This window comes from Argopecten irradians, chromosome 1, assembly GCF_041381155.1.
Source record: "Argopecten irradians isolate NY chromosome 1, Ai_NY, whole genome shotgun sequence".
Lineage (NCBI taxonomy): Eukaryota > Metazoa > Mollusca > Bivalvia > Pectinida > Pectinidae > Argopecten > Argopecten irradians.
This window is the reverse complement of record NC_091134.1, coordinates 28,526,464-28,553,937: the sequence shown is the minus strand read 5'-3', so window position 1 is coordinate 28,553,937 and position 27,474 is coordinate 28,526,464. Positions and strand designations below refer to the sequence as shown.

Genomic DNA, 27,474 nt, shown 5'->3' with positions numbered 1-27,474 from the left:
GTGGAGTTGCCATCCTTGGTCTATAGAGTTAACCAACAGTCCTATAACGTTATACTTTTTACAGGGAGTTGCTATCCTTGGTCTATAGAAGCGTCTGTGGCCCAGAATATGTCGATTATATCAGGGTATTGTAAAGTTGCTAACATTTCTCCAAAAATTGCGGATCCATCAAAATTCGCTAAATATAATACCTCGCGATTGTTTTCAATATCATGGTTTACATATTATAGCTTGTCGTGTGATTGACGGTTTCAAAGACTACATAGATAATTCTCGAAAATAACCCTTGGTAATAAATTCCAAACAGTACATGTACATCGCGAAAATTTACACCCGCAAAATTAGACAACTCTACTGTATGTATTGTTATATAGGGTATCTTATATACGGGTACATTCCTATCTATCAATTTAACTGCATATAGCGCGACAACTTTAAGTATTCATAATCGCCATTATCGCTACACTACCGCATTGAACTTCTGACTCTTGTCACAGTTGTTTAGCACACATGACCTCACAGATCTACCGCCACCTGGTGACATCAGGAACAACAATTGATGTGGACGGAGTCGTTGTGGACTTCTGTTTCAAACACATTGTATTGAAACTACGACAAATACAACACGTGTTGTTGTAGGAAATCACAATATACAAACACCAGCACAAAAATAGCATATTTGAATTTTGTTTTTATTATCTTTACATTGGCGATGTCAAAAATTGGAAGGCTAAAATCTTAGGTTATGATATGAAATATACAATGCAGTTGTTTTGTTTATTAGCCTCCAATCCCATGTTCTCAGTTCCACCTAGTTACGTGTGCCTGATTTCTCGTACACCAGCAGTCCGTAGTTGTAACATGATATCAAACAGGTAATCATAGGATTCACATCTGAAGGAATGTAAACAGTCATCTTATACAACTTTTATAAATGCATAATTAACATAGCAATCAGATCATAAGATATATCTAGATAGGAAATAAAGTTGTCCATTCGTCAAATGCGTATCCCTGGAGTATGCGTAATTTATGGGTTCAATATCTCTTCACCTTGAACAATAGTTATAATGAATGACTTTATGTATAGTTTGTGTATTCCTGCTAAATCACATCTTAGAATATGTCACGACGTGCGAACGTCATAAATGTGTGTAAATATAAAAAATGGGGAAATATATATGTATGAATGAGTAAAAAATCAACAGTTATATCAAAGATAACTGGATCCTTGCAAAGTATATTTGTAGGATACGAATTACCTGAAGTGGTCTTATATCCACTCATGGATCATCCGGTCATGTAGAGACTGCTTTTAAAGATCGCGGAGAGAGAGAAAGGGGGGAGGGGAGAGGAGGGATGGAGAAAAAAGAGAGAGAGGGAGAGAGCGATGATCTAAGTCAAACATGGTGTATCGTTATTCGATTCTACTGATGTAAATCAAAGGACCAAATTATCTTTGTCTTTTGTATTGGTATTGACTTCAGCTGTTGATATTTTTGTTTTGACATATTCTAGAGGTGGATATAAAACAGTGATAGTAACCCCTGAAGTATCGAGGATGATATTGGACATGTGCGTGATGACCTACACTAGTTTAGTCTGTTCCCAGGTCTGACCCCAGGCATAGATACCATGTCCACGCACTAGAACAGCACACGTGTCCGGGTAGTTGTCCATTGCCTTAGTCATTCCATCCTGTATATAAAAGTATTTCTTACATCTGGTCATCAAATGCCCATTGATAATAATAAAAATATATATTATAATATAATATAAAATATATATATAATATAAAACGTTTCATTTACGCTGTAATTACTGAAAATAGTCTTATTCAGAAACATATGGTAGGATGCGTAAATCAAAACCTCCGCTAGTAAAGTTAGGCAGAATATACAGCTAGCACAACTTGGTATTTTTAGGGAAAAAACGCAATTTGATTTAACACGAACAAATGAATAGTTAATCCCTGTATAGAGGATGTATGATTAACCTATCTCTAAAATTCATGGTTCGCCCTTATATCTATATCCCGCATAACTTAGAAAACACCCCGATCGTGAAGATCACCAGACAGGTATGAATAAGATTACCACTAGTTCGTCTTCTCTGTGTGTGTTATCTATTATGGGAATTGATACGTCGTCTGTGAACTTGTGGTTTTCTCCTATGAACAAAATAAAGACAGAAAAAAGTATAGCAATAAAGAAAACAGAAAATGCTAAAAACACAAAAAATCGATATCAATCGCTTACTCCATATTATGATATGCAAGCAACACTATATGATAAGATTTTGTTCTATTTACCACTTTTCAATTATTTAAGGTGATGAATTAAATTCCTCTAGAAGCAAAATGAATGAATTGCGAAGCAGTTCATTTTGAATTTGTTTCAGGAGAAACTCATCCATCACCACATGAAATCGACCAAACCAAATTTAATCCTTATATTTCAATTCAATTATTTAATTATTAATGTTTTTTTAAATGTCTTTTTTAAGTTCTGCGAGTGTCTGGGCTTGTGTAAGTCTACAAAGAGACACATAGAGGGCCTGTATCGCTAACCTGGTTTGTAATGCCAAGTAATGTTCTGAATACAGGTTCATTGTTCCTTTTCTGAAGGAATTTGAATAATAACCTCTTATTCCCCTATTTGGCCCCACCCCTCCTGCCCCCAGGTGGTCAGAGACAAAATTTATACAATTTCTGTTCCCCTTCTCCCAAGGATGTTTGTGGTCATATTTGGTAACAATGCAGAACTCTAGGACAAGTAGCGATTTATAGGATTTACCTTTATTTCCCTTATTGGGCCCCGCCCTTTCTACCCCCGGGGGCTCAGAGCCAAAATTTATACAAGTTCTGTTCCCCTTCTCCCAAGGATGTTTGTGGCCAAATTTGGTTACAATCCATGCAGAACTCTAAGACAAGTAGCGATTTATAGGATTTACCTCTATTTCCCCTAATCGGTCTCGCCCCTCCTGCCCCCGAAGGGTCAGAGCCAAAATTTATACAAGCTCTGTTCCCCTTCTTCCAAAGATGTTTCTGGCCAAATTTGGTTACAACCCATGCAGAACTCTAAGACAAGTAGCGATTTATAGGATTTACCTCAAATTCCCCTATTGGGCATCGCTCCTCCTGCCCCCGGGGGCTCAGATCCAAAATTTATACAGGTTCTGTACCCCTTCTTTCAAGGATGTTTGTAGCCAAATTTGGTTACATTCCATGCAGAACTCTAGGATAAGAAGCGATTTATAGAATTTACCTCTATTTCACATATTGGGCCCCGCACCTCCTGCCCCCGCGGGCTCAGAGCCAAAATTTAAACAAGTTCTGTTCCCTTCCCCCAAGGATGTTTGTGGCCAAATCCATGCATAACTCTATGACTAGTAGCGAATTAAAGGAAATGTTGATTGGCGGACGGACGGACGGACTGACGGAAGGACGGACGACGGACGCCGCGCCATGACATAAACCTACCGGCCCTTCGGGCCAGATGAGCTTAAAATAACATACAAATAATTTAAATAAATAGCACAAATATTACATCTTTTCATGCATTTATTTAGAAACAGTTATCTTATTAGTGTTATCCAGATGAAACATAAAACATTCACAAAATATTTAGAGATTATTGCAAAAATCTGCCGCCAAAGCTGCGGAAGAATAATGTATAGACTATGATACTGTTGTCTCCCGATTCGATTCAAAATGTATAGACTATGATACTGTTGTCTCCCGATTCGATTCAAAATGGAGAGTCATCGTAACGTGATGGAGCCGGCATTGTTCTAGTGGTGTATGTAACCTTTAGCCTTGATAGAACTTAAATAACTGATTAAAGATAAATCAACATCCATTGATTGATATATAGTAATTCTAATCGTCACTTCGACTTCATCATTTGTTTGTTATGGAGACGTTCTTACGTAGTCTAGTTGCGACACTCGTCACACAGGGTATTCTTCTTCGGTACCGAATCAAAGCATAACTAAACCTTATAATGTGTCTAATGATTAGGCCTACAACACACCCCTTCCTCCGAAAAAGTATCACGTCTCACTCCTCATTTGCTGACGACGTGAACAAAACTATTTTGCTAAAACCACAAAATGAGAGTTCAGCGAAATATTCTTAAAATTCTAGAAATCTGTCCGTGATATTTGCACTTTTAAAACGACCTCGCTGTTCAGATTTAGGAAGCTACCTACGCCTACTAACTTCGGCAGGAGTAAGTCTAGTATGTATTTTTGCTGATGTTAACCTACCCAAGTTAATGAGCAAATGAAACAGGGTTTATTAAGGAGTTTCATTGAATCCAACTTCAGTGAAAATTGAATTACTCTGAAATATTAATATTAATACTAATTAATGAACCACAGAGTATCATAAACACTATTTTCTCTCATACTTTTTAAAACAAAACTTTGTTTTAGACACTAAGCTAGTGTCACTATAAAAGATGCTAACAACGGGCTTTGCGTTGAAAACATCACGCAATTTTTATGTATGGGGAATTAACTTGTATTTTTTCACCTATTTCAAAATAGCGGTATTTCATAGTTGTAAAATTGTAATAACACGTCGAAGTATGAGTAAAAATTACAATGACGGTGATGAAACTCAGGTTCAACATGTATTTTAATGCCGGTAATGAAGATCTGGTTCAAAATGTATTTGTTATAACAGTAATGAAGCTCAGGTTCAGTTCAACATGTACATGTATTTGTTATGACGGTAATGAAGCTCAGGTTCAACATGTATTTGTAAGAGTTATACTTCACTAGATGAACTTTCGTGAACTGGAAAGCACATTTATATAATATAATAGTATGCAGTAAATATATTTCCGAAAAATTGTCACAGTGTTGATTTATATGCAAATCTCGGAAATGATTAGTTTTATATTTTCGTGTAAAATAATATGTGATATCCTCATGGACATAGCTATTACCTGTTGACCATTTACGGATTCCCTTTATCATTTGTAGGTTTGAGAGATGGACGGTATTATCTTCTGCGAGTAAAGTAGCCATAACAGATGACTTAGAATGGAGATGGAACACTGCCCCCGGCTCTGTAAGAGTAGAATGTACACAGTCGCTGATTCTTGTAAAGTAGTCCATATTTAGCAAACTTAGTACCATACATCAAAATAAATGTGTCACACGCAACAAAATTCGGCATTGTATAAAGATATCCTCGATAGAATTAAGGTATCGATATCATCATAATTATAGGTTATCGATATCAGGTATGTTTGCATAAGAATACAGAACGAAAAAAATCCACATTCAGGAAAGAAAACAGATAAATTGTCACAATTGATAACTTGAAAACAAAACAACATAAATATATTGGGACAAAATATGCGTTCAATGAAATGAATATGGAACAAATATCTCACTTTTTAGACGATATATATTCAGAAATACGGGAGAGCACTGTGATTTTCTTAATGCTTTTTTAGACGGCGGGCCGGATATATCTTCTCCCTCGACTGTCTGGACAAATAAATCCTCCGGCTGAAATCAATATTGAAATTTCTGTCACGAACTTTACCACACATCAGGGAGCAAAGTTTGATTGGTTCTGCTCATTCTGCGATAACAAATGAACTAATTAGTTATAGTATAGACGTAATTTCACAATTTCCATTTTAATACACAAAATCTTTCACTTTTGTCTTTTGTCGTATATACAAAATAAGGGTACATTATAAAAACAAAGCAACAATGTGTAATTTCAGTAGATATGGCGCGTGATTCTGCCATATTGTCTGATTATTTTGTCGCATTGCCACACTGGAATCACCTTCATTGCGACAATGCGAGCTGGCAAAATCAGCATCCATACAAAATATAGAGCATATATAAATTCTGAGAAAAACCAAATTTGATTACAATCCATGCAGACCTCTATGACTAGTAACGGTTTAAAGAATTTACAAGTGTTGTCCCCGATGGACCCTGACCCCTCCTATCCAAAACCCAGAGCCAAGATTTATATAAACTCTGTTCTGGCCAAATTTGATGACAATATGTGTAAGACGGTCGTGCTGGGTAGGGAAATAACCAAAGAAACTCCTTATATACTTCAAGACTAATTTTATGTACATTCGTCTATCGCCGTAGCTGGATAATAAATCTAAAAGATAATGTAGAGATTGGGGATACAAAACTACCGTACGTAATATATGCATATTGATATGCACGGAGTTTCCTATGATCTGGATTTATATAGTTGAGTTCCAGTCATTAGTTACGCCCTGCATAAGAATTCACCTGTATGTCTGTTAGTTAAAAAAGTAGTTCTATAATGGCGAACACGTGTTGTTTATGTTTGTCATCAACCCCAGACGTAACACATATTCTCTACTTCTCTTTCAGAACATAAACAATAAAATACACTAATTATACAAAATATATTATAGTTATTTTGAAATACTGCACTCCATGTGTACAATGTATATACGTTACTGGGCGAAACTTACCAGGGGTATGAAAGGTCGTCCTGTCGTTGTGACGGAGCCAATATTTATACTCTGATCTCCTTCTCCAAGGATGTTTCTGGCCGAATTTGGTTACAATCAATACAGATATCTATGACTAGTAGCGATTTAAAGGAAATGCTGACTGACGTGCGACGAAAGGACGGACGAACGCCGCGCCAAGGCTTAAGGTCACCGGCCCATTGGGCTAGATGAGCTAAAGATTTCATGATATCGAATATCGAGCTGCACAACATTAAAATCCGCTCGGTGGTCACTGACAGGTTATGAATGGAAATGGAGTATGTTGAGTCAACTTCACGGAACCCCCTTTTCAGCACTCTTGCTATAATAAGTGTATATAGGATATTGTGAGCAATCTTAAAAATCGTTCCGAATGTGTTATAACAGAAGATAATACATTGCTTTCTTATTCAATCATTACGATCGCTATCAGACAAGAACAGTTCCAATACATCGCATGATACCCTGTACGATCCATTCAAGCACGGAATCATCCTTTATCTATATGAATGATCGATTAAAAACGAGGATGTCATAGAATTACCTGGCTACAGAACACATGTCGTTTCGAGAACATATGAAAAAGGCGAGGCATTAAAAATTTCTTGTAATATTATTAGAAGAGACCTCAGAGGGATCTTGGTGCCCATGATGTAAAACATCGTTTTACTCTGGTGTAAAACATTTTTCTGTCCTTTCTGTCCATGTATACGGTCGTAAAGACATGATGTAAAACATCGTTCTACAATTTCTGTGCATGTATACGTTCGTAAAGACATTATGTAAAACATCGTTCTACCATTTCTGTGCATGTATACGTTCGTAAAGACATGATGTAAAACATCGTTCTACCATTTCTGTGCATGTATACGTTCGTAAAGACATGATGTAAAACATCGTTCTACCATTTCTGTGCATGTATACGTTCGTAAAGACATGATGTAAAACATCGTTCTACCATTTCTGTGCATGTATACGTTCGAAAGACATGGTGAAAACATCTTTCTACCATTTCTGTGCATGTATACGTTCGTAAAGACATGATGTGAAACATCGTTCTACCATTTCTGTGTCTGTATACGTTCGTAAAGACATGATGTAAAACATCTTTCTAATATTTCTGTGCATGCATACGTTCGTAAAGACATGGTGTAAAACATCTTTCTACCATTTCTGTGCATGCATACGTTCGTAAAGACATGATGTAAAATATCTTTCTACCATTTCTGTGCATGTATACGTTCGTAAAGACATGATGTAAAACATCGTTCTACCATTTCTGTGCATGTATACGTTCGTAAAGACATGATGTAAAACATCGTTCTACCATTTCTGTGCATGTATACGTTCGTAAAGACATGATGTAAAACATCGTTCTACCATTTCTGTGCATGTAAACGTTCGTTAAGACATGATGTAAAACATCGTTCTACTCTTTCTTATCTGTACCTGTATACGTTCCTTTTGGACCCCTGATGGCGTTATGTAAATTTCTTCCCTGAAACGAAAAATATAAGAGTATACCAAAGTGTAAAATCTGAATTCTTATGAGAATTCTTAAGATTGTAAATAGAACATGGATATATAAACCCGAGTGTAAGATGTCTCATACAAACATTGCCAAGTATAAGCCAGTCCAAATGTTTGTTATTGATTATTTTCTCCACATCTAACAGCAACGCAATTCCGGTTGTTTTCAAGCATTTTCATCGCTCCATCATCTTGACAACATCCATACGTCGACAACAGAAATAAGAGAGATTGGAATCTCCTTCATTACTTTTACTTACGGTAGATGGACATATGATTTATATGCATGTTGTTTTTGTTACGTTGTTTTTTTAACAAATAAATCATTTAACATTATGGTTTGAAATGACCAGTTTTACGGTGTTAATGTTTTGATATAACATTACAAGGATGAAAGTAAGCAATTTCATCTGTGTTGTTTTCTATTTGTTCTTAAAACATCAAACCTTCAAAACCAGAATTGGTGTCTCTTTCGTATCTCTTTTTAGTTTCCAATTGTACAAAGCGAGGTACATGTTGATTATAAATGATCTACATACTGTTCTTATTTTATTATGTATATTTGAAGACATTAACGTTTATGATAACTGTATACAAGTGTAATGTTTTATATTCTAATACGCAGTTGGCATACTTAGTTGATAAAATAGCTGGTACAAAATCATGGATTTATCATTTTCAATTATATTAGCATAGCTGCATATGTAATGATATGAACATAAATAAATCTTCATACAAAACCCTGTTAGATAATTATCTAAATGCCCATTATGGTGATGCAATAGAGATATTTCTTTCGTACCTGCGGGTGTAATACTGGTTGTTCTAGGGCAATACACTCATGCCGCCTGAGGCTGTATTGCATGGCTACCCATGCAATAAAGCCTCGTAACGATTCATTCTCACTTAGCCAATATTCTGAAATTTACCTGTATTACCTGGCCAACATGTCAAGTTTTACACCTGAGTGAGTTTCAGCTATAGTCTGTTCTTACTTTCTATGATATGAAATATTTATAAAATAGACAAGTTGAAGATTAAAATGGATTTGTGTAGGAAAGTTTTAGTTTTAAAAGTTTCATTTTGATAATTCTATTAAAACTTTTTTCAAATTATCAATAACGGAACCTTTATTTCAAGATGGTAACTCACTACTTTGTTTTACAAAATTATCCATTTAGAAAAGAAAACAAATAAAATGTATGATTTCCAATTTTAATTCTAAAAATAGTGTCTTCTGATAATCATAATAATGCTTAATAGCCTTTCTGTAGAACTGTTACATATAATTAGATGGTATTTGCATTAATTACTATAATGCTGTTTTATCATCGTTAATTAGGCTTTTTGAGCGATAATGGTACATATTTTCCTAATATATGAGATACATGTAAGTGTTGTTATAATTAATTAATCGAAATAGTGAATTCTTACGTCAGCAGTGTTTTGAATTATGGATGTGAAATATGGAGTTTCATAAAGCTCCTGACATTGAAAATGTACAAAGCAGTTTCTTTAAAAGAGTACTTGGTGCGAAGAAAAACATTACTTATGCTATGGTAAATATTGAACTTAGAAGAGTTTCTTTATCTATTATCAGGGAAATTAGAAATCGAAGAAAATAATCATAGCTGGATTTTTCAGTCTAGATTGGAATTAAACAATTGTGGTTTGGGCTATATATATCATTTGGAATCGTTTCTTAAATCTGATCCTAAGCGATTTAAACTCAAATTAGAAGATCTTTTTAGACAGGAATGTATACGTTCGATAAATGATTCATCTAATGGAAATTCATACAAACATATTATTTTTGTCAACCTTATTCAAATAATATTCTAGACATTAAAGTTAAGAGAAACATATCTAAATTCCGATTATCTGCACGTGATTTGAATATACAGAGGGGAATATACCTGATTATGTTCATTTTGTAATGATGATATTGAAGATGAATTCCATTTCGTTATAAAATGTAAGGTGTATGAAGTTTAAATTTTATAAAACCATATTATGTCAGAAATCCTAGCTTGTTAAAGTAAATTCAATTATTAAATACACAAAATGTAAAGGAATTAAATAATTTGGGTAAATATATTTCTTTTGCTTTAGAAAGAAGAAAATTGCTGTCAGGTTAAGACCAACAATTGTTACTGTCTCTCTCTCTCTATTCTACAAAAGATGTAGAATTTAATGTTTTGGGTTTTTTTATTTTATTTTATCTCATTTACTACATTTGCAGTAGAGAACTGTACATGTATTAAAATATGCACTGTGAAAAATGTGATGACAAACATTTCTAGTGCTGCTTGCTGATGAACTTAGGTGGAAATGATTCTAAAATAGTAGCTATATTATCACTATAAAGTTACTTTTAATATCCATCTGGTTTATATTTATTTGTAAATTAAATAACTAAAAAATAGTAGCTATGTTCAAAATGTCATTACTTTTTGTCCATTCTAATTTATATTCATTAAAAATGAATACTTAAATATCCAGCGTTTTTTCTCTTAACATAAAGTACAAACCCGTAAAAGTTGGAAGTTTTATGAAACAGTCTATAACCTTACCTGTAATTATCTGCTATTGTTCTATCTTTCACACCTAGTCTCACCTGGCCAACAAAATACCTTACCTGTATACCTCAAAATTCAGAATGTTGGCTAAGTGAGAAGACACCCTCGTAACGTCATGGCGTCAGCAAAATTTCTATTTCTTTGGTTAAATTTTAACATTTTTTCATAAACTTGACTGGTTTTACTATAAAAGATGCAAACAACGGAATTTTTCAGAAAATATCACGTAATTTTTCATGTATCATTTTTTTGTTTTAAGAAAGATCATGTCCTCATTGCCGAAAACGAATCATCGCCATTCATATTCATAACACAAAAAGAAAGCATTATAAATCAACGACATTCTGCTATCAACAAGACATTGGAAAGTTTAATAGTTTAATTTTCCCGTCGAATTCTTAATTCCTGTCCGTTGTTATATTGATCATTCTGAAATGAACACGTCTTACCAGAATTTGTTTAATTTTATCAATTTTTAAAACTGATAGTTAACCTTCATCAGGATCTGTTAATTTTACATAAAATTCATATTCAAAATTGTTTGTTTAACCGATGGTTATGTATTTGTAAAGCATAGATATGTAATGAAACGCTTCCCACTATTTCACATTAAAATGGCCTAAGTACTAGTTATGACCAGTAAAATATCACTGCTAATTTCATTGAAGTAGATAATGCTCAATACGTTATAATGAATTTTTAAATTGTAAAAGATATTACCGTAAAATGTGTGATAAAAAGGTTATGATATGACAATTTTGATATCGCCCCATTTATCAGCCCTGCGGCTCTTGGGCTTATATTGCGGTCTCGGGCTGATAAAGGGTGCGATATCTAAATTCTCATATAATAATCTCTAAAGTAATACCATATACATCTTTTTTAAATTGTCAAAAAGATACTCTCTGACTTACCACTCTCTGGATACAAGGAACAAGAGATCCAAGGCGCCTATCATGTATTAATATATGTCTGACAATTGACAGATGGATCTTTTCTCTTCTTTTCAAGCTTCAACTATCAAAATCCAAGTTGGTGGCCTGGCAGCTATCTTGTTGACGGATTTGTTCCAAAACGCATTATGCCCCAACTAATATATGTATAGGAAATTTGGAATGTATACTCAACAAGGGCCCTATGGAAACCTACATATGGAGATAATTATTCAGTACTTTTTGATAGCGATAAAAGATTTCAACTATCAAAATCAGGCTGCTTTTTGTTGACCGAAAAACGTAATATACGATTAAAAGGAAACCTACATATGAAAATTGAGAATGATCCCTTCATACTTTCTGAGAAATATGGAAAATAAACTTTAACTAAAATCAAGATGGCTTCCTGGCGACCATCTTGTTGACCGATCATTCACAAACCACAATATGCACAACTAGGTCCCTAAAGAAACCTACATATGAAATTTGAAAATGATCCCTTCAGTACTTTCTTAAAAATAGCGATAATAAGATTTGTTAACGGACGGACGGACAGACGGAAGGACGGACCACGGACGAAAAGCGATTTGAATAGCCCACCATTACCATCTGAATTACAGAGGCAAAATACTTTGCATAATTTTGTAATCATATCCTAAATGATTAATGGTACATGTACATCGTTTCTATGACTCTCTATGAAAGTATAGATATTTCATCAGGTAAAGTTGAGTGGCATTACTCCGTGTAAGATTAGTATCAGACAAGTCACATAGAAAAATCTGAAACGCCAACTGCAATATTGCGAAAATATCAAGGTACCCGTATTTGATGCTTAGACTGCCCCCAGAACCTGGCATCCATCCATTGGAATAATAGAGGCGGCACAACTCTGGGATGATATTCCGAGGATGATCCTATTTATAAGTAAAACAACAGATACATTAAGTCCGAGGCTTCATTGATATGCCTGTTTGTCAGATATTGGAAGGTGATACATAGAAGTTATATAACAAGTGACTGTTGATTGTCATTTTTCTCGTGTCTTTTTTAAATTTAAAAGTTAACTAACGATAGTTCAAATAAACATTATAAATAACAACCAACCTTGGGGGAACTTGTTTAATATATCGTGGTGATCATGTGTTTCCTGTCTACATTCAGGGAAACCGAAACTTATCACAATATACTGCGTCATAACATCGCTCCGCCATAAGATATAATATCTAAATAGAGAGCCAATATTTTGTTATTTAATGTACTTTGTATGAGCAACTACATGTTGTACATTAAACGCAATGTTATTTAAAAGAAAATGCGTTATGAAAAGCAATCCTAAGTTAAAAGCCATTCAGAATCAATATAATCATACAGGAGTTGAACAATAAGATGAGCCATATATGTAGAGGTGTACACACTGGAGTGTGTAAACATAAACGATAACCAACTGCTATGGAATTTATCATATGATTTTTTTCTCATGTGAAGCATGCATAGTTATGAGATAAACATATGTTAGTGTGATTGGTAGATGATGTAGACTTTATTATAGATTTTATCTGGAATTTCGCTTGTAAATGAACTCAACCGTAATACCTTCATTGTTTTATGATAGACAATTGTTTGTATTGGGAAGTGTGTTCTTAAAGTACAAATTTTAGCTACTGAGCCATCTTACATTCTAGTAGTTAAGTTTAGATTCAATCTAGGAAAATCAATCCTCACATAGTAATCGCCCTGTCCAATGATGTTGATATATCGTTGAAACAATATTTAACAGTTGATAATTTAGAACTATTTCCTTTTAACCGTCGTCTTGTTAGTTATAACCATGTTTTTATAATGTAAATATGGAATTATTCAGACCCTACCTGGGGTAAGTCCGGATTCATTGCCTTGTTAGCACTTCTTGGACACCAGTCAGTAGAGTGTTTGTACACACGCGTCGTTCTCAGTTGGGGTAGCACGGCAGTAGTAGCTGAAACATATCATACATTTAATTGGTTTATTAATTAAGTAAAGCTATTGTTATGCCATTTCGTTAAATAATTACAATTAGATATTCAAACTATTCACGAACTCTAAACAATATTTATGCGTTTTCAGAGAAAAAAAATCTCCGCTAGTGGTGTGTGCCAATATGTGAACCACTGCAATACACTAAAATATTGAACTTTTTTGTCGTCGAGGATGAAATTTTCTACGTTCATTGGCTGTTCAATTAAGTAAGCTCCTCCAAGTTTTGACCGACTTTTATCGAATTATTTCGTAACTTTCAAATGACGATTTTATTGCATAAAATATAAAGAAGAAGTCGTGTGGGTGAAAATAAGGGATTGGATTTCGCTTTTATGTTAACCATGCTTGTATGGAGCAATTCCTCTCAGAATATATTCAATAATGGGCGCGAAATCCAATCCCTATATGGAAAGCACACGATACCACTATTTGTTGGAATACAGTAATTTACAGCTAGGTTCATAATAAAATATGAAGATACTAATGGCATTACTAAAATAATGATATATTAGGTGTTTACCAAGATACATTCGATCACAAAGATTTACATTGTTATCGTAAAGTTATTATTTTAAGAATGAACACTGCATCAGAGGTGACTTTCAGTAGGTAAATGTATCTAAATGTGACACAGAAATGAATTACAACTTGAATCGTTCGGAATAAATAATCTCAGAATAAATGATACATGTCTTCAAATGATTAACTAAAATTCAAATGACATTACATAAACAAAAGGCCCAGAGGGTCTGTATCGCGCACCTGGTTTGTAATGTCAAGTGATGCTCTGAATACAGGTTCATTGAATCTTTTCTGAAGGAATTAAAAAAAAATTAAAAAAAACATTTTCCTCTTAGACACGCTCATACTGCTCCAGGCGGTCCGAGGTGGTGTTCAATTAATGTTAAAAATCCCATAGAAACTGCCCACAACCCAATTTTCTTGAAACTTTTCATATCGAAAGTACTACTTAGTTGTCCCTTTAAAATGACACTACTTTTCTCTTTTGTGTTTTTAAAAAGGTTCAAAGGGCCTGAATTCTTCGTATTCATTTTCATTAAAACTACCAGCACAAACATGTCAAAATAGGTTAGCCTTTGTTAAAATTCTACAAAAGATCGTATACTTTAAACTCAAGTCATTTCTTTTAAATTAATAACGGAAAATTTTGTTTGAAATAATTATTTTTTACGAAAATTTAACACTTTTTGGAGAAAACGAAAACGGAACATTGCTCTTTGTGATCTCATTTCACCCTGTTTCGGGTTTTGTCCACAATTTTACCCTCATTAAAAATACTCTCATGACACTTTTTGTCCATGTGTAAATAAGTTTCGAAATCAAAATCCGTAAAAAATAGTTTTTGAGTGAACTGAAAATAGAGTCAGGTAGCAACGGTCCACTTCTTTATTAGTATACCTAGCTATATGTTTCCAGAGTCCGATGTAAGTGAAAATTAGTGTACAGAAATAATTTCAGATGTTAAATATCATGGCAACACTTTTGCAAATATTGCGATATATTGTGTTGATGTATTGCAATACTTATTGCAATATATTGACCCCCATGTGCATAGCACTTGGATCAAAGCTTTCGCATGAACAAAACTATCTTTTTTCAACATGAATATACAAAATCTTGACTTTTGTATATTTTCATGATTCATTCAAGCAGTAACACTATAGCAAATACAAACGGTACATTTATTATCCTTGTATTTTTAAACTTGAAAGGCTGATAAACAAAATCAAGAATAAAAACAACAAAAACATGACATATCTTGTCATCAAAAATAAATACAATAAATTAACAAGACGATCAAGGGCCTAAACGGTCATCTGACTTCCTTCAAAAAAGTCATATAGGAAATCAAATAGATATTGTGTCATGATAGCCATCATCGATTTGGGATCAACCAGAGATGTAACAACACTTTTTCAAGATCATATAAGGATCATTGCAGGCAAGTTTTAGTCAAATTGCACTGCTATAACTTAAGAAGTGCAAATGTGTTTTCAAGATGGCGGCTGTGGCTGTCATCTTGGCTTTCGGGTCAACCCAAAAAATAACAACACTTGGTTGGGACCATGTCAGGATCATTTCATGCAAGTTTCAGCTTAATCGCACTGGTAGAACTTGAGAAGTTCAAAATGAGTTTGCAAGATTGAGGCTGTGGCGGCCATATAGGATTTCGGATCGACCCGAAAAATAACAGCACTTGGTCGGGACTTTGTCAGAATCATTTCATGCGAGTTTCAGCTTAATCGCACAGGTAGAACTTGAGAAGAAGATCAATATGTGTTTTAAAGATGGCGGCTGTACATCTTGGATTTTGGATCAACCTGAAAAATTTAAGTGAAAATTGGTATATAGGCGTTATGAAGTATGCTGCATAACATGGTATCATTTTCGAAAAGGATTGGTTGCTATGGGAAAAAATGGAGGTCTCTGACTGGTTGAAATTTAGATTTTGATAGATGAAAATATTAAAGGTAGGTTTCGCCCAATGAAATATAAAGTTTACGAAATTGAAATTATCCTGTACATAGATATAATCTTCAGATCATTTTCGATGCATACAGCGAACAATATGGGTGGCCAATGGCCTAGCTTGACCAGGAAATACTCCTCTAAAAATAGAGCGAAGTCAAGCTTTACATAGAACATGACGTATTTTTTTCCAAAACGAGGCCGCATCAACAAACGGAAGCGTGCAACAAATTGTCAAATAGAAGTAACAGTCTTGCCACGGGATGTTTAGTAAAAAAACACCAACAACAACAAATTGTACGATGGATTGTTTATACATGTCATATAATCTAAAACACTTCAAGTTACTTACATACGTTCGCTAGCTTAGTACATCAAACATATATGTAGTTAGTCTGCCGCTGTATGTGCGCTGGCACATGTGTTGAAAAACTCACCACGTGCAACACAGTCCAAACAGAATCCGGACGAGTTCCGCTTGAGATGTGGCTTCTGTTTCATCTATATTGCTACGCGCCATCTTTGAGTTTCATTCCCTAGATATATATCCTATGGTGCTACCGATTCCATTCTAATTTTCTACTCTTTGATGCCGATTCTGATATTTTTTTTTCTCGCACGCTTACATTCAGCCATTTTGTTTACTTTTACAACACAATCCATCGCAGCTTCATTTGCAAGCATACAATTCTATCAGCCTGACGATCGTAATAAATCAAGGATTTCTTTCAATTTTGTATTCAAGACACATTTGTTCCATCTCATACGCATCAAGAAATTAAATTGAGGTATTTTTAATACGTTTTTCACATTTTCTTCCGTTTATCGGATTTTACTAAAAAATATTTATTTGGTTGGGCGAAACCTATTTTAAGTGAAAATTGGTACGTATGGGTTAAAGTATGCTAAATAATAAAATAACAGTTTTAAATGTATTGTTGTCATTGTAACGAAATAAAGGCCCCCTGAATGGTCAAAGTTAAGATTGTAGCCTTTGTGGTCCTGGTATTATTTTGAGATTTAACCTATTTTACTTCAAAACCAAATGTAACACTGTTTCCCCCTTTAATCATTTTAATTCAATTAAAAATAGCTTTAACTACATAAAAATATGGATAATCTTAAGTTGTATCTTTTGAGTTGAGTTACTGTCGAAAATATATTTCGTTCCAACAACTATTTGATTTCTGATATTGAAAAAGAAACTATTTGTTCCACCCAAGACCATATCTAGTTGTCAGGCTTTTTGTGTTGTAAGGGAAAATACAACAATAACAAAAGGCCCATGGGCCTTAACGGTCACCTGAGTTAAGATACAGAATGACAAATAAACATTATATTTTGGCCCATCAGGCCCTTAAAGTCAGTCAGTGATTTTATAAATTTGGTTTTTTAATCTATGAAGATTATTTGGTTCCATCAAATTTGTGAATTCAGAAGAAGATTTTTTCAAATTTTAGCCATTTTGACCCCTATTGTCCTCGTCCTCTGGGCCCCGGGGTCGACCAAGACCAATATGAATATGGTGTTAATGTGATGAAAACGGGAAGCTTTCCTTGCTTGTATATGTCATTTAAATGAAAGGTTTCAATTCCTGTAATGTTGTCTGCTTGTAAATATATGTACGTACGCTGTGACCCAGTTTTGATACTATTTATACAATATCTGTTCCCCTTCCGCCAAGGATGTTTCCGACCAAAATACAATCCATGCAGAACTCTATGACAAGTAGCGATTTAAAATTACCCCTATTTCCCCTATTGGGCCCCGCCCCTGCAGCCCGCGAGATGCCAGAACCAACATTCATACAAAATTTGTTCTCCTTCCCACAAGGATGTTTCTGGCCAAATTTGGTCACAATCTATGCAGAACTCTGTGACTAGTAACGATTTAAAGAATTCATCCCTATTTCCCGATTGGGCCCAGCCCCTCTTGCCCCCGGGGCTCAGAGCCAAAATTTATGCATACTTCGGTATTAATAGAGCTGCTCTAGTCACTCTAAGGGTTGGTTTGTTTGCTGTGAAGATAGGCTTTTGGAACAGCTAAACAGGTAATATATGATATGCAAGGGCTGAATAAGTCTTTGTAAAAGTCTGAATAAGTCTTTGTAAAAGTCTGAATAAGTCTTTCAAGTGTTTATTGGGATAGCCGATACCTGGGGTAGTCAGAGTTATATACCCAACAGCCAACATAATCTACCGGTTGTAGGTAGCAACTTAACTGCGCGCTGTAGCAAGTGCGCGACGCAGCGGCGAGGATACCGCTGCGCTCGACAGTGGTTAGGGAATATAGGTAGTAGCCACTGCGCTCAGTGACAAGTGCGCGGGCATTGGAAAAGTGCCATTGCGCTGGATCATTATATTGTTAATAGCTAAGTGTTGTTAGGTCCGTAGCAAGTTGTAAGGCTTTTTTTAATAGTTTTTGTCGTTTGTTTCTGAGTATAAATCCCTTGTATATATTCTGATTATTTGGTCAATTTAGACTGAGGTTGACTGAGGTGGTTCTAATAATTCACAATTTTGATTAACCTTTGGTCATATATGGTTTCTGCAAAATTTCTATAAATTTGGTTCAGCAATTTCGGCGAAGAAGTCGTAAATGTAAATTGTTTATCGTCGCACGACGGACGACGACAGACAAAAAGGTGATTAGAATAGGTTGTCAGGCCTTTGTTAATAATTTTTGTCGTTTGTTTCTGAGTTTAAATCCCTTGTACATATTCTGATTATTTGGTCAATTTAGACTTTAGTTGAATGAGGGGGTCATATAATTTACAATTTTGATTGACCTTTGGTCATATATGGTTTCTGCAAAATTTCTATATATTTGGTTCAACGGTTACGGCGAAGAAGTCGTAAATGTTTATCGTCGTACGACGGACGACAACGGACAAAATGCGATTTGAATAGGTCACATGGGACTGTGACCTATAAATGCACTACTTTTACAGTACATATGTTAGCTTACAAAATTCTATTACTTACTGTAGTGTAACGTGCAACCTTTCAATTTAGACGGAGCTACCTGCTCCAGTAGCGATAGGGATCCCTCGACTACCTGGTCGAGCAATTGAACAATATTTACAAGTTATTTACACAACTGGATATATACACAGGCCTGGACAGTGCCTCTGTCCCTATCTGCTTTGCCACCCGTCGTACCTACGACGTGTGTACCGCTTCCTGCGGTATGCCCGACACTACCGAAGTGTCGTGTCCACTAACTCTGGCTTCACAACTAGCCAGCAACTTGTACTCTATATCCTGTACAGACACCACCACTCTGTCGAGTCTCTATTAGTAAGCACTGTAGCCGAGATGACAGTGTCCTAATCCAGGGTTTGTCACTACCCTCAGTCCCTGTTATTCTCCGGGGACAATCCTCCCCTGCACGACTGCCAGTGTCCTGCTCCGAGGCACCTACACTACCTCTGTCACTTTGGTAATTAACCCCTGGCACGACTGCCAGTACAAGCTTGACGAACAGTGTCCTGCTCCGAGGTAAACCTGTAACTGGTCACTGTAGTGACCAACCCCTAGCACGCTTGCCAGTGTAAGTCTGACGGACAGTGTCCTGCTCCGAGGAAATTATAAAATACCTCTGTAACTCTTGGCACAATCGCCAGTGTCCTGTTTACATAACTCTGCTGAATACAACTACCAGTACCAGAATGTTGCAGGTCAGGAAGTACCAGAGTAGCCTTTTCAGGCGACCCCTTATGCAGGAGCTTCTGGCGTACCCAGGGCCGTTCACACACTGGTACTGACACCACTATACAACGTGCACGCCATCAGACTGCCTTTGCAGGCAACCCCTTACTCAGGAGCTTCCAGCGACACACACAACGTACCGATAACAAGAGTAGCCTTTGCAGGCAACCCCTTACTCAGGAGCTTCTAGCGACACACACAACGTACCGATAACAAGAGTAGCCTTTGCAGGCAACCCCTTATTCAGGAGCTTCTGGCACCAGTACTTTGTATAGTGACCGATCTAAATCCCAAAGCAAGTTAGTGTTTTCCAACGTATACTTTGAGCAGAGTATCCAGCCCCACACACACCTGTGTGATTCCGTAAACGTAAAGATTAATGTTCTCTGCCAGTGGTACTAGCTCATTTGCAATTAGTTACTTGTGTTATAATTTCTTCTTCAATATGCTACACAAAATAACCTACACGAGCCCATTCAATACTTTTCTACATCAGCACAATATTGTCGAGTATATTTTACCATTTCAGCATATTAATTCAGCACTATAATCAGTAAGTAACAGTGTAACATATGTACCATACGTTTACCTAACATAGATGGAACCGGAGTATCTAGTAATGACTGATGCGAATATGACAATTCACCTTGACTAGAGTCAATCTCCGTGGACTGTGTATATCTATGAGCAAATGGATCACCAACATCCGAAACTGTGGTAATCATATTTGGGGGTTCTTCCTCAGTAGTTACATCATAAACATTGAGTTCATTGTCACATACTGTACACAAGTCATCACAATCATGATCATTGGGTTTTGAAATGGTTTGGTTCACTGGCACAAGAGTACTATCACACGGTTTGTTTAAGGCACTGGGTTCCACAGATGTCACATCATTGTATATATTTAAATCAGGAGTCTCACGTGCATGCTTCCCTTTGTGTCCACTCAAACTCTTTATTCTCTTTCTCCGAACTCTAGAACTCTTCAGCGAAATACTATCATTGTTAGCAATGCCTTAGATATCTGTATCATCCGTGTCGGCATCATATCCTCCCTGACATACAGTGTCTGATTGCAGCACTGACAATGGCATCACGCAAATGTTATTGACAACAACTTCAGTGTCACTAGAGTCAGAACATATGGAAGAGTTACTCCTTTAGCCTGAGAGTCGGGTACAAAAGGAGAGTTCAGGTCCTCCTCCGCTGGACTGGGGTCCATGCTGTCAAGATTTTTATTTGGATGACAACGCGACAATGTTTCAGGTACCGTCATGTGACTAGCTGGTTTGCACTCAAGGCTGACATCGAATTCCTGCAAGATGGCAAGCCAACGCTCATAAATGGCACCTCTGAGTTGCTTCTGGAAAGAAGGCTGTAGAGCCTGGTGATCGCACTCTACTACAAAGTGGCGTCTACGAAGATAATGGGAGCAGTCAAGGACACTATAAACCATACATAGCAACTCCAGTTTTGTAGGTCCATATGTCTGTTGGTATGAATTCAATCCTTTTGAACCAAAACGAACAACGTGGCTTATTCATCAGGGTGAACTTGATAGAGCATGTATCTCACTCCTCGACTGGATGTGTCAACAGCTAAGCGTCACTCTATATCGTAGCGAGGAAAGGCCAATGCATCAGAGGTTAACAAATGATGTTTCAGTTGAGCCAAGGCCTCATTATGGTCAGAATTCCATAGAAATTTCACTCCTTTCTTTAGTAATTGGTTCAAAGGAAATGCGATATTGCTAAACCATGGAATGAATTTACGAAACCAATTAAACAAACCCATCATCCGTCGTATTTCCTTTTGATAAATAGGCGGTGGCAGTTTTTGAACTGCGTCAACACGATCCTGCGGAGGTCGAATTCCATCATACGGTAACTCATGACCAAGGAAAAACATTTCTCCTTAACAAATCCACACTTGTTTGGACCTAATTTAAGCCCAGCCGTTTAGATGCGTGAACACTTCTGTAAGGTCTTGAATATGCTGTTCTAATGAGTTCGAACAAATCAAAACATCATCAAGGTAACATAGAACAAACCTAAAAGTAAGCCCAAGTAATATTTTGTCCATTAGTAGTTGAAAGCTATTAGGCGCTGTGCTGAGACCCATAGGAAGGCGAAGGAATTTATAGGAGCCAAAGCAGGTGTTGAATGTAGTGCACATTGACGATTCAGCCTCAATACCCATTTGAAAAAAAATCCGGAGCTCGTGTCTAGAGACGTAATATAATGTGGGTTGCATGTATCAAAGGATTCCGTCAACTCCTGAAGGTTCGGAATTGTATACCGAAAAGGTTCTGTTTGGGAATTGAGGTAACGGAAATCACAGAAGAAACGGTATGATGATGATGACTTATTATCTGCAGATTTCCGCTTGGATACAAGAACTACATATGTATTGGGCTAGATATTGGAATGTCCTCCTTCTCATCAACTGGTGCATTAATACCCTAATCTAAAAATTTATACCAATACTGCACGCATTGAACTAATACAATCCTAACGTCATTGCCAAGTTGAAAAGCTCTTAACTGATACAATCACACAAAGGTTTTAGGATGCAGTACGTTCAGTACTTTGATTTTCAAGTGTAGTGACATACTTTATCACCATAAATACTCGGGGTTATTTTTAGACAGGTCATTGCGCAACGGTAGCTGGAAGCCACAAAGCCTTACTATAACGCATTAAAAGTATACATATGCGTATACTTCAAAGTGATTTGAACTTTACTTACATACTTCGGAAGAGAACTGGACCAGCAGAATTCCCGACACGAACCGTGCTGACTTACATTGGAGTCGACTATGAATAAAATCAATTAGTCTAAACTGACACGGGTCTTGTGTATTATGTTTACAATAGGCCTATGTACATGTATACATGTAGTTCCAAGGCCATCCAGTCTTGTTGACCCACATACACACACACATATATATATATATATACATGTATATATATATATATATGTTCAATTTAATTGTTACTGGCTTATCTGATACCGTACATGTCCAAATAGTTGTTCCTGTAATAAAATGTTTAGGACGACTATTTTGTAGATTTACATGTTCTTGTATGTACATCAATGACAAGAATAACTTGAACAGATTTCCTGAATTATTCTACTTAAACTATGTTTTACAAGATGAATATGCGATATATTTATTTAAATCAACATGAATGCTTAATCAAGAATCATCAGACGAAATTATTTTCTTGAAGCTTTATAAATTTTTTTTTTTAGAAAATTCACCCAACGATAACCCTTTATGAACGGAATGTATAACTTAACACATTACATATTTTTTTTGAAGAATGTTTAATACTGTGCATTATTAAACCATTGTTCTTTACCGAAATATCAGTGTAATTTTATTTGATGATCGTTGATATTGGAAGTCCATAAGCCAGATACGATATATGATGCAAGATCCATACACTTCGTTGTGTATATACCAGTAAGTTTTTGTTGATTTATCAAATGAAAACTATTTAGATGATGATCTAATTTGTGTACATGTACATGCTTCGGTCCGTGATTTTGATTGCGCGGCATCATCCGTTCAATTAATATATATCTAAAAAATTATATTCTAAATGAGACATAAATGCAATGCATATATCAATACGTAATACATGCAATTAAGGAAACATTGTCGTAAATATTACAAACACCTTCTTATTTTATTAATCAGCCATTATAATCAATAATGTATACACATTTAAGTTGTCATCGTTATATCTCTTATTTCATTAGAATGTAATCATAATTTTAAAGAAGTTTATAGAGTAGATGTAACTTTTTGAATTGTCGTTTTTAGAACACATAAAATTAAAGCAATTTCATGTTATAAACCGTCGCTTTCATCAGAATTGGTGATGTCATTAAAACATACGATCAATTATCGCTGTCTAAAACATCTGCATGTATATAGCACTCATAGACTTACCAATGACAATGATTTTATTCTCCTAAACATACAAACAGTAGTGTAGAGAATATATAAACAGGACATATACATGTAAACAGCATTAACAAAGAAATAGTGCAGTACATATTACACATCTACTAGAATATATATGGGATATACTGGTTATATTAATGAACTGCATTACACATCTACTAGAATATATATGGGATATACTGGTTATATTAATGAACTGCATTAAGTCTGTCTTGTATAAGAGTAATAAATTTTGAGAGGGAAATAAGTTCATTGTTTACTACATAATTAAATAGAGTATCAAATTTAAAAGTATTCGGTCTTTCATAATAGTATCTAGATATAAATGTCTTTCTATTGGATACTAAGTGATCATCAGTACAGTTAAATAAATAATGGAACTCATCTCCAATTTCGTTTAAGTTACACATGCTACAAAATCGTTGTTCTCTTGGTATATTAATCCATCTGCCACATTCAACCGCTAGTTTTACATTACATGTTCTTATTTTACAAAAGCTCTATATATAACAGCAAAGAACTTAAACATTCTCTCTGATTTATATTATCTAGAGTTTTACAAGACGTGTGTGTTATACGTGTATTTATTAGAATGAACATGAATGCTCGCACAAGAATCACCAGACTAAATTATTTTCTTCGATGATTTTTTTATAAAAATTTTTTTCGAACGATCAGCTTTAATTCTATAAATCGAATATACGATTAAAACATTGTAATTGTTTGAATAATGTTCATAAATTGTACCTCAGTTCGTACGTTATCAAACCATTAAAGATGCTACAACGCTAACCAATGGTATTTTTTTCTATCAAAAACAGCAGACGAATTAGTATTTGTTCAGTTTCAAAAGTTATTTACTTCACACCATTTCCGCCATTGAAAAGTTTAAGCTTCTTATTTTACTTCAAGATAGAAAATATCAAAAAGAGTTATTTGCGTTCCGAAAAAAAGGTCCATATACATGTAGCACCAATTTCTATATGGAATAAAGTACTGTTTGCGCATGCACAAAATGCAAAATATATCATTTCACATAATTCAAGTTTTGTGTTCATTCAAGGACTTATAAATCCTTGGTTTATTAGACAAACATTTACATGAGTAAATACCAGTGTATCGTTTATTCCTTGTCGACGGAGCATCTTAAAACATATATGTGCCGAAATATCCATGTATATTTGTATGGTGACAGTTCCAATAACCAGATAAGATATATAGTGTACATGTCGTTGTGTTTATACACTACCTGTAAGACATAGGCGATAATCTAATATGTTTACAAGCTTCATCCGTGATTTCGGTCATCAGTTCAATCAAATATCAAAATATCATTAAAAATTTAATTCTTCATATTTAAAATAAATATAAATATAAACTTTATTTATTTTACATCGATTACGAAACAAGTTATATAACTTATGTAAATCACTCTCGATATTTAAAATAACCTTTATTCCTCAAATTAGAGATACTGAAAATGATATATAAATACAATATATATAAACACATACATGAATATATACAATCCAGGAAACATTATCGTAATTATTACAATCTCCTCTTTTGATTTTACTTATCATCCGGTATAAGTATACATGTACTTAAACTGCTATCAATATACCGCTAATTTCATAAGTTTGTAATCAAAACTTTTAAGAAGGTCATTGAACAGACGCAACCTTTTGAATTATAGCATCAATTGCCATTTTAAGAAAAGATGAAGATTTAAAAAAAATACATATTTTTTTAACGTTCACTTTTAACAAAATTGATGATGTCAATAAAAACACATTTTTGTTAATTATCGCTGTCTAAAATAGCGATTTGTATCGCATTCCTATCATTACATGTATAAAGTATCATAGAGACGCTAATTAATTACCGCTTAATGCCCAGTTTTGTGTGACTAAGTCATATCAAAACTAGAAATATGTCTCCATGTATACAATTACAATAATTTGAGCAGGACACGTGCACGTGACAGAACGACAACAAAAACAACAACAAAAACAAAACACTAACAGCTAATAAAATAACCCTGCCTCTCCTTCGATCAAAAAGGTTGTCTTGTATGTAATGAAGCACAAGGGCATTTGCATTTTAGGATTTTTGCAATAACTCGTCTTCTTTCTCAGTGGTACTTCATTTGTAAAAAAAAAAGAAGAATTTTTAGAATAACAATGCCGCGTTACTACAAGAAATTTGAAGACATAACAACTATGGGACATCAGTTTCATAGTTGGGTTACATAATGGGAAAAACTCTAGGCTTTAAGATATACTTTACATGAGAATTATCTACATGCATTTTTCATTTATAAGACTAATTCTAGAATATTCTGATTTTGTTTGCGACAACCTACCAAATCACATATGCCAATGTTTAGAAAATATACAATTGGAGACAGCAAGAATAGTAACAGGGGCTACTTAATTATCAAGTATTAGTCTATTTTATAAATATTTAGACTTGAAAATTATCTAAAAGGAGAGAAAATAATAAAATTTTGCAGTTCCACAAAATGCATCTTAGGAAAACTCCCGATTGTCTATCACGTCTAATTCCAAATCAGGTATCAGAAGGTCATTAGACATTCAAATAATTTACAGCTACTAAACTGCAAAACACAGTTTTATAAAGATTTTTTTTATAATTCTTCAATTCAGTTATTGAATGCATTACCAGTAGATATTCGTGAAAATCCGTCTATTGGCACTATTAAAAGCTTTTTGCAAAAAATGTATAATTAACCCACCTTATATTTAAACTCGGGGAAACGGATATTTTCCAATTTCACATACGTTTCAGACTAAATTTAGTAATCTCAACTAACTTTTATAGAAGATTAGTCCACTTTGTACCCGCGGTTCGGTCGAAACTAATCATTATTTTTTTAGTATCATGTTCTAACTATTCGATAATCAGTCAAAGTACACTACATCAATTAGACATTGTTTTTTTTTTTTTTTTTTTTTCTTCTTCTTCTTTTTGTGCTCAGATATTCGCTCATTACACTTGCTTGTATCTACAGTGTAATCTCATTCATATACAATGAATATTCTCAGACGTATATAAAGCAAGCATTATATTTTCCGTTTTGACTCTTGGATTTTACACATTCATTTTCAATATGATTCTTATACATCCCAGCATGCTCTCTACGTATCTCTCTCCTCTCATCCCAACTAACATCTCGTATATGTATCAACCATCATCTCACCATCTCATTTTAGTCATTCCTTCTCAGCCGCTATCACACTTCTACCGCCATATCACTTCTACCACCATCTTGTTCTTCAACATTGTGCACAGCTATACTCACTTCTTTCCTCATCTCGTCTGCAACCAAGATCTCACTTGTACCACCATCTCGTCTCACTCTTACCGTTTCACCTCAACCACTTCTCTCCTTTATACAAACTACAAAGTATCTCTTATCAACAAACTACAGATCTTACTAGCGACACCATCTTTTAACATTTAAAATCATACATTAAACTGTTATAACTACTTTAAGCGCCGAAGCACTCAGAGCCCAAGGTTTATTATCATTGCACAACGTTTTAGTTCATTTGTTCTTTTAAATCATCTTTTAATTATTTTGTTCTTCAATTACGTACATCGACATATTTCATTAATAAAATCGTATCTCAGTATTGTTGTAATAGTAACTTTCCTATCGAGAGTATAGTTTGAAAAGGGAAACAATAGAAC

General features: G+C 34.9%; 1 protein-coding gene across 2 annotated transcripts; it reads right to left on the bottom strand.

The window, feature by feature from the left end:
• Window positions 1–671: 671 nt before the first annotated feature.
• LOC138323083 (methylthioribulose-1-phosphate dehydratase-like) lies at window positions 672–22,702 on the bottom strand. 2 transcript variants are annotated; one of them, XM_069267428.1, is made up of 9 exons: window positions 22,530–22,702; window positions 13,431–13,537; window positions 12,382–12,476; window positions 7,965–8,013; window positions 5,409–5,526; window positions 4,956–5,078; window positions 2,097–2,170; window positions 1,592–1,698; window positions 672–894 (listed from the first exon to the last, which is right to left on the bottom strand). In XM_069267428.1, the coding sequence occupies exons 2-9, from the start codon at window positions 13,449–13,451 to the stop codon at window positions 816–818; spliced, it is 666 nt and encodes a 221-aa protein (XP_069123529.1). In that variant the 5' UTR covers window positions 13,452–13,537; window positions 22,530–22,702; the 3' UTR covers window positions 672–815. The 2 variants fall into 2 exon arrangements, with proteins under 2 accessions (XP_069123529.1, XP_069123538.1); XM_069267437.1 differs by having other exon boundaries at window positions 22,534–22,702.
• Between the last annotated feature and the right edge of the window lie 4,772 nt (window positions 22,703–27,474).

Excerpts from the sequence above, each read along its gene's own strand:
- LOC138323083 (XM_069267428.1), bottom strand. The coding sequence starts at position 13,451 with ATGAATCCGGACTTACCCCAG. Across the intron at positions 8,014-12,381 it reads AGTCTAAGCATCAAATACGG|GGAAGAAATTTACATAACGC; the intron begins GTACCTTGATAT and ends TTTTCGTTTCAG. Across the intron at positions 5,527-7,964 it reads TCCAAAAGGAACGTATACAG|CCGGAGGATTTATTTGTCCA; the intron begins GTACAGATAAGA and ends TATTGATTTCAG.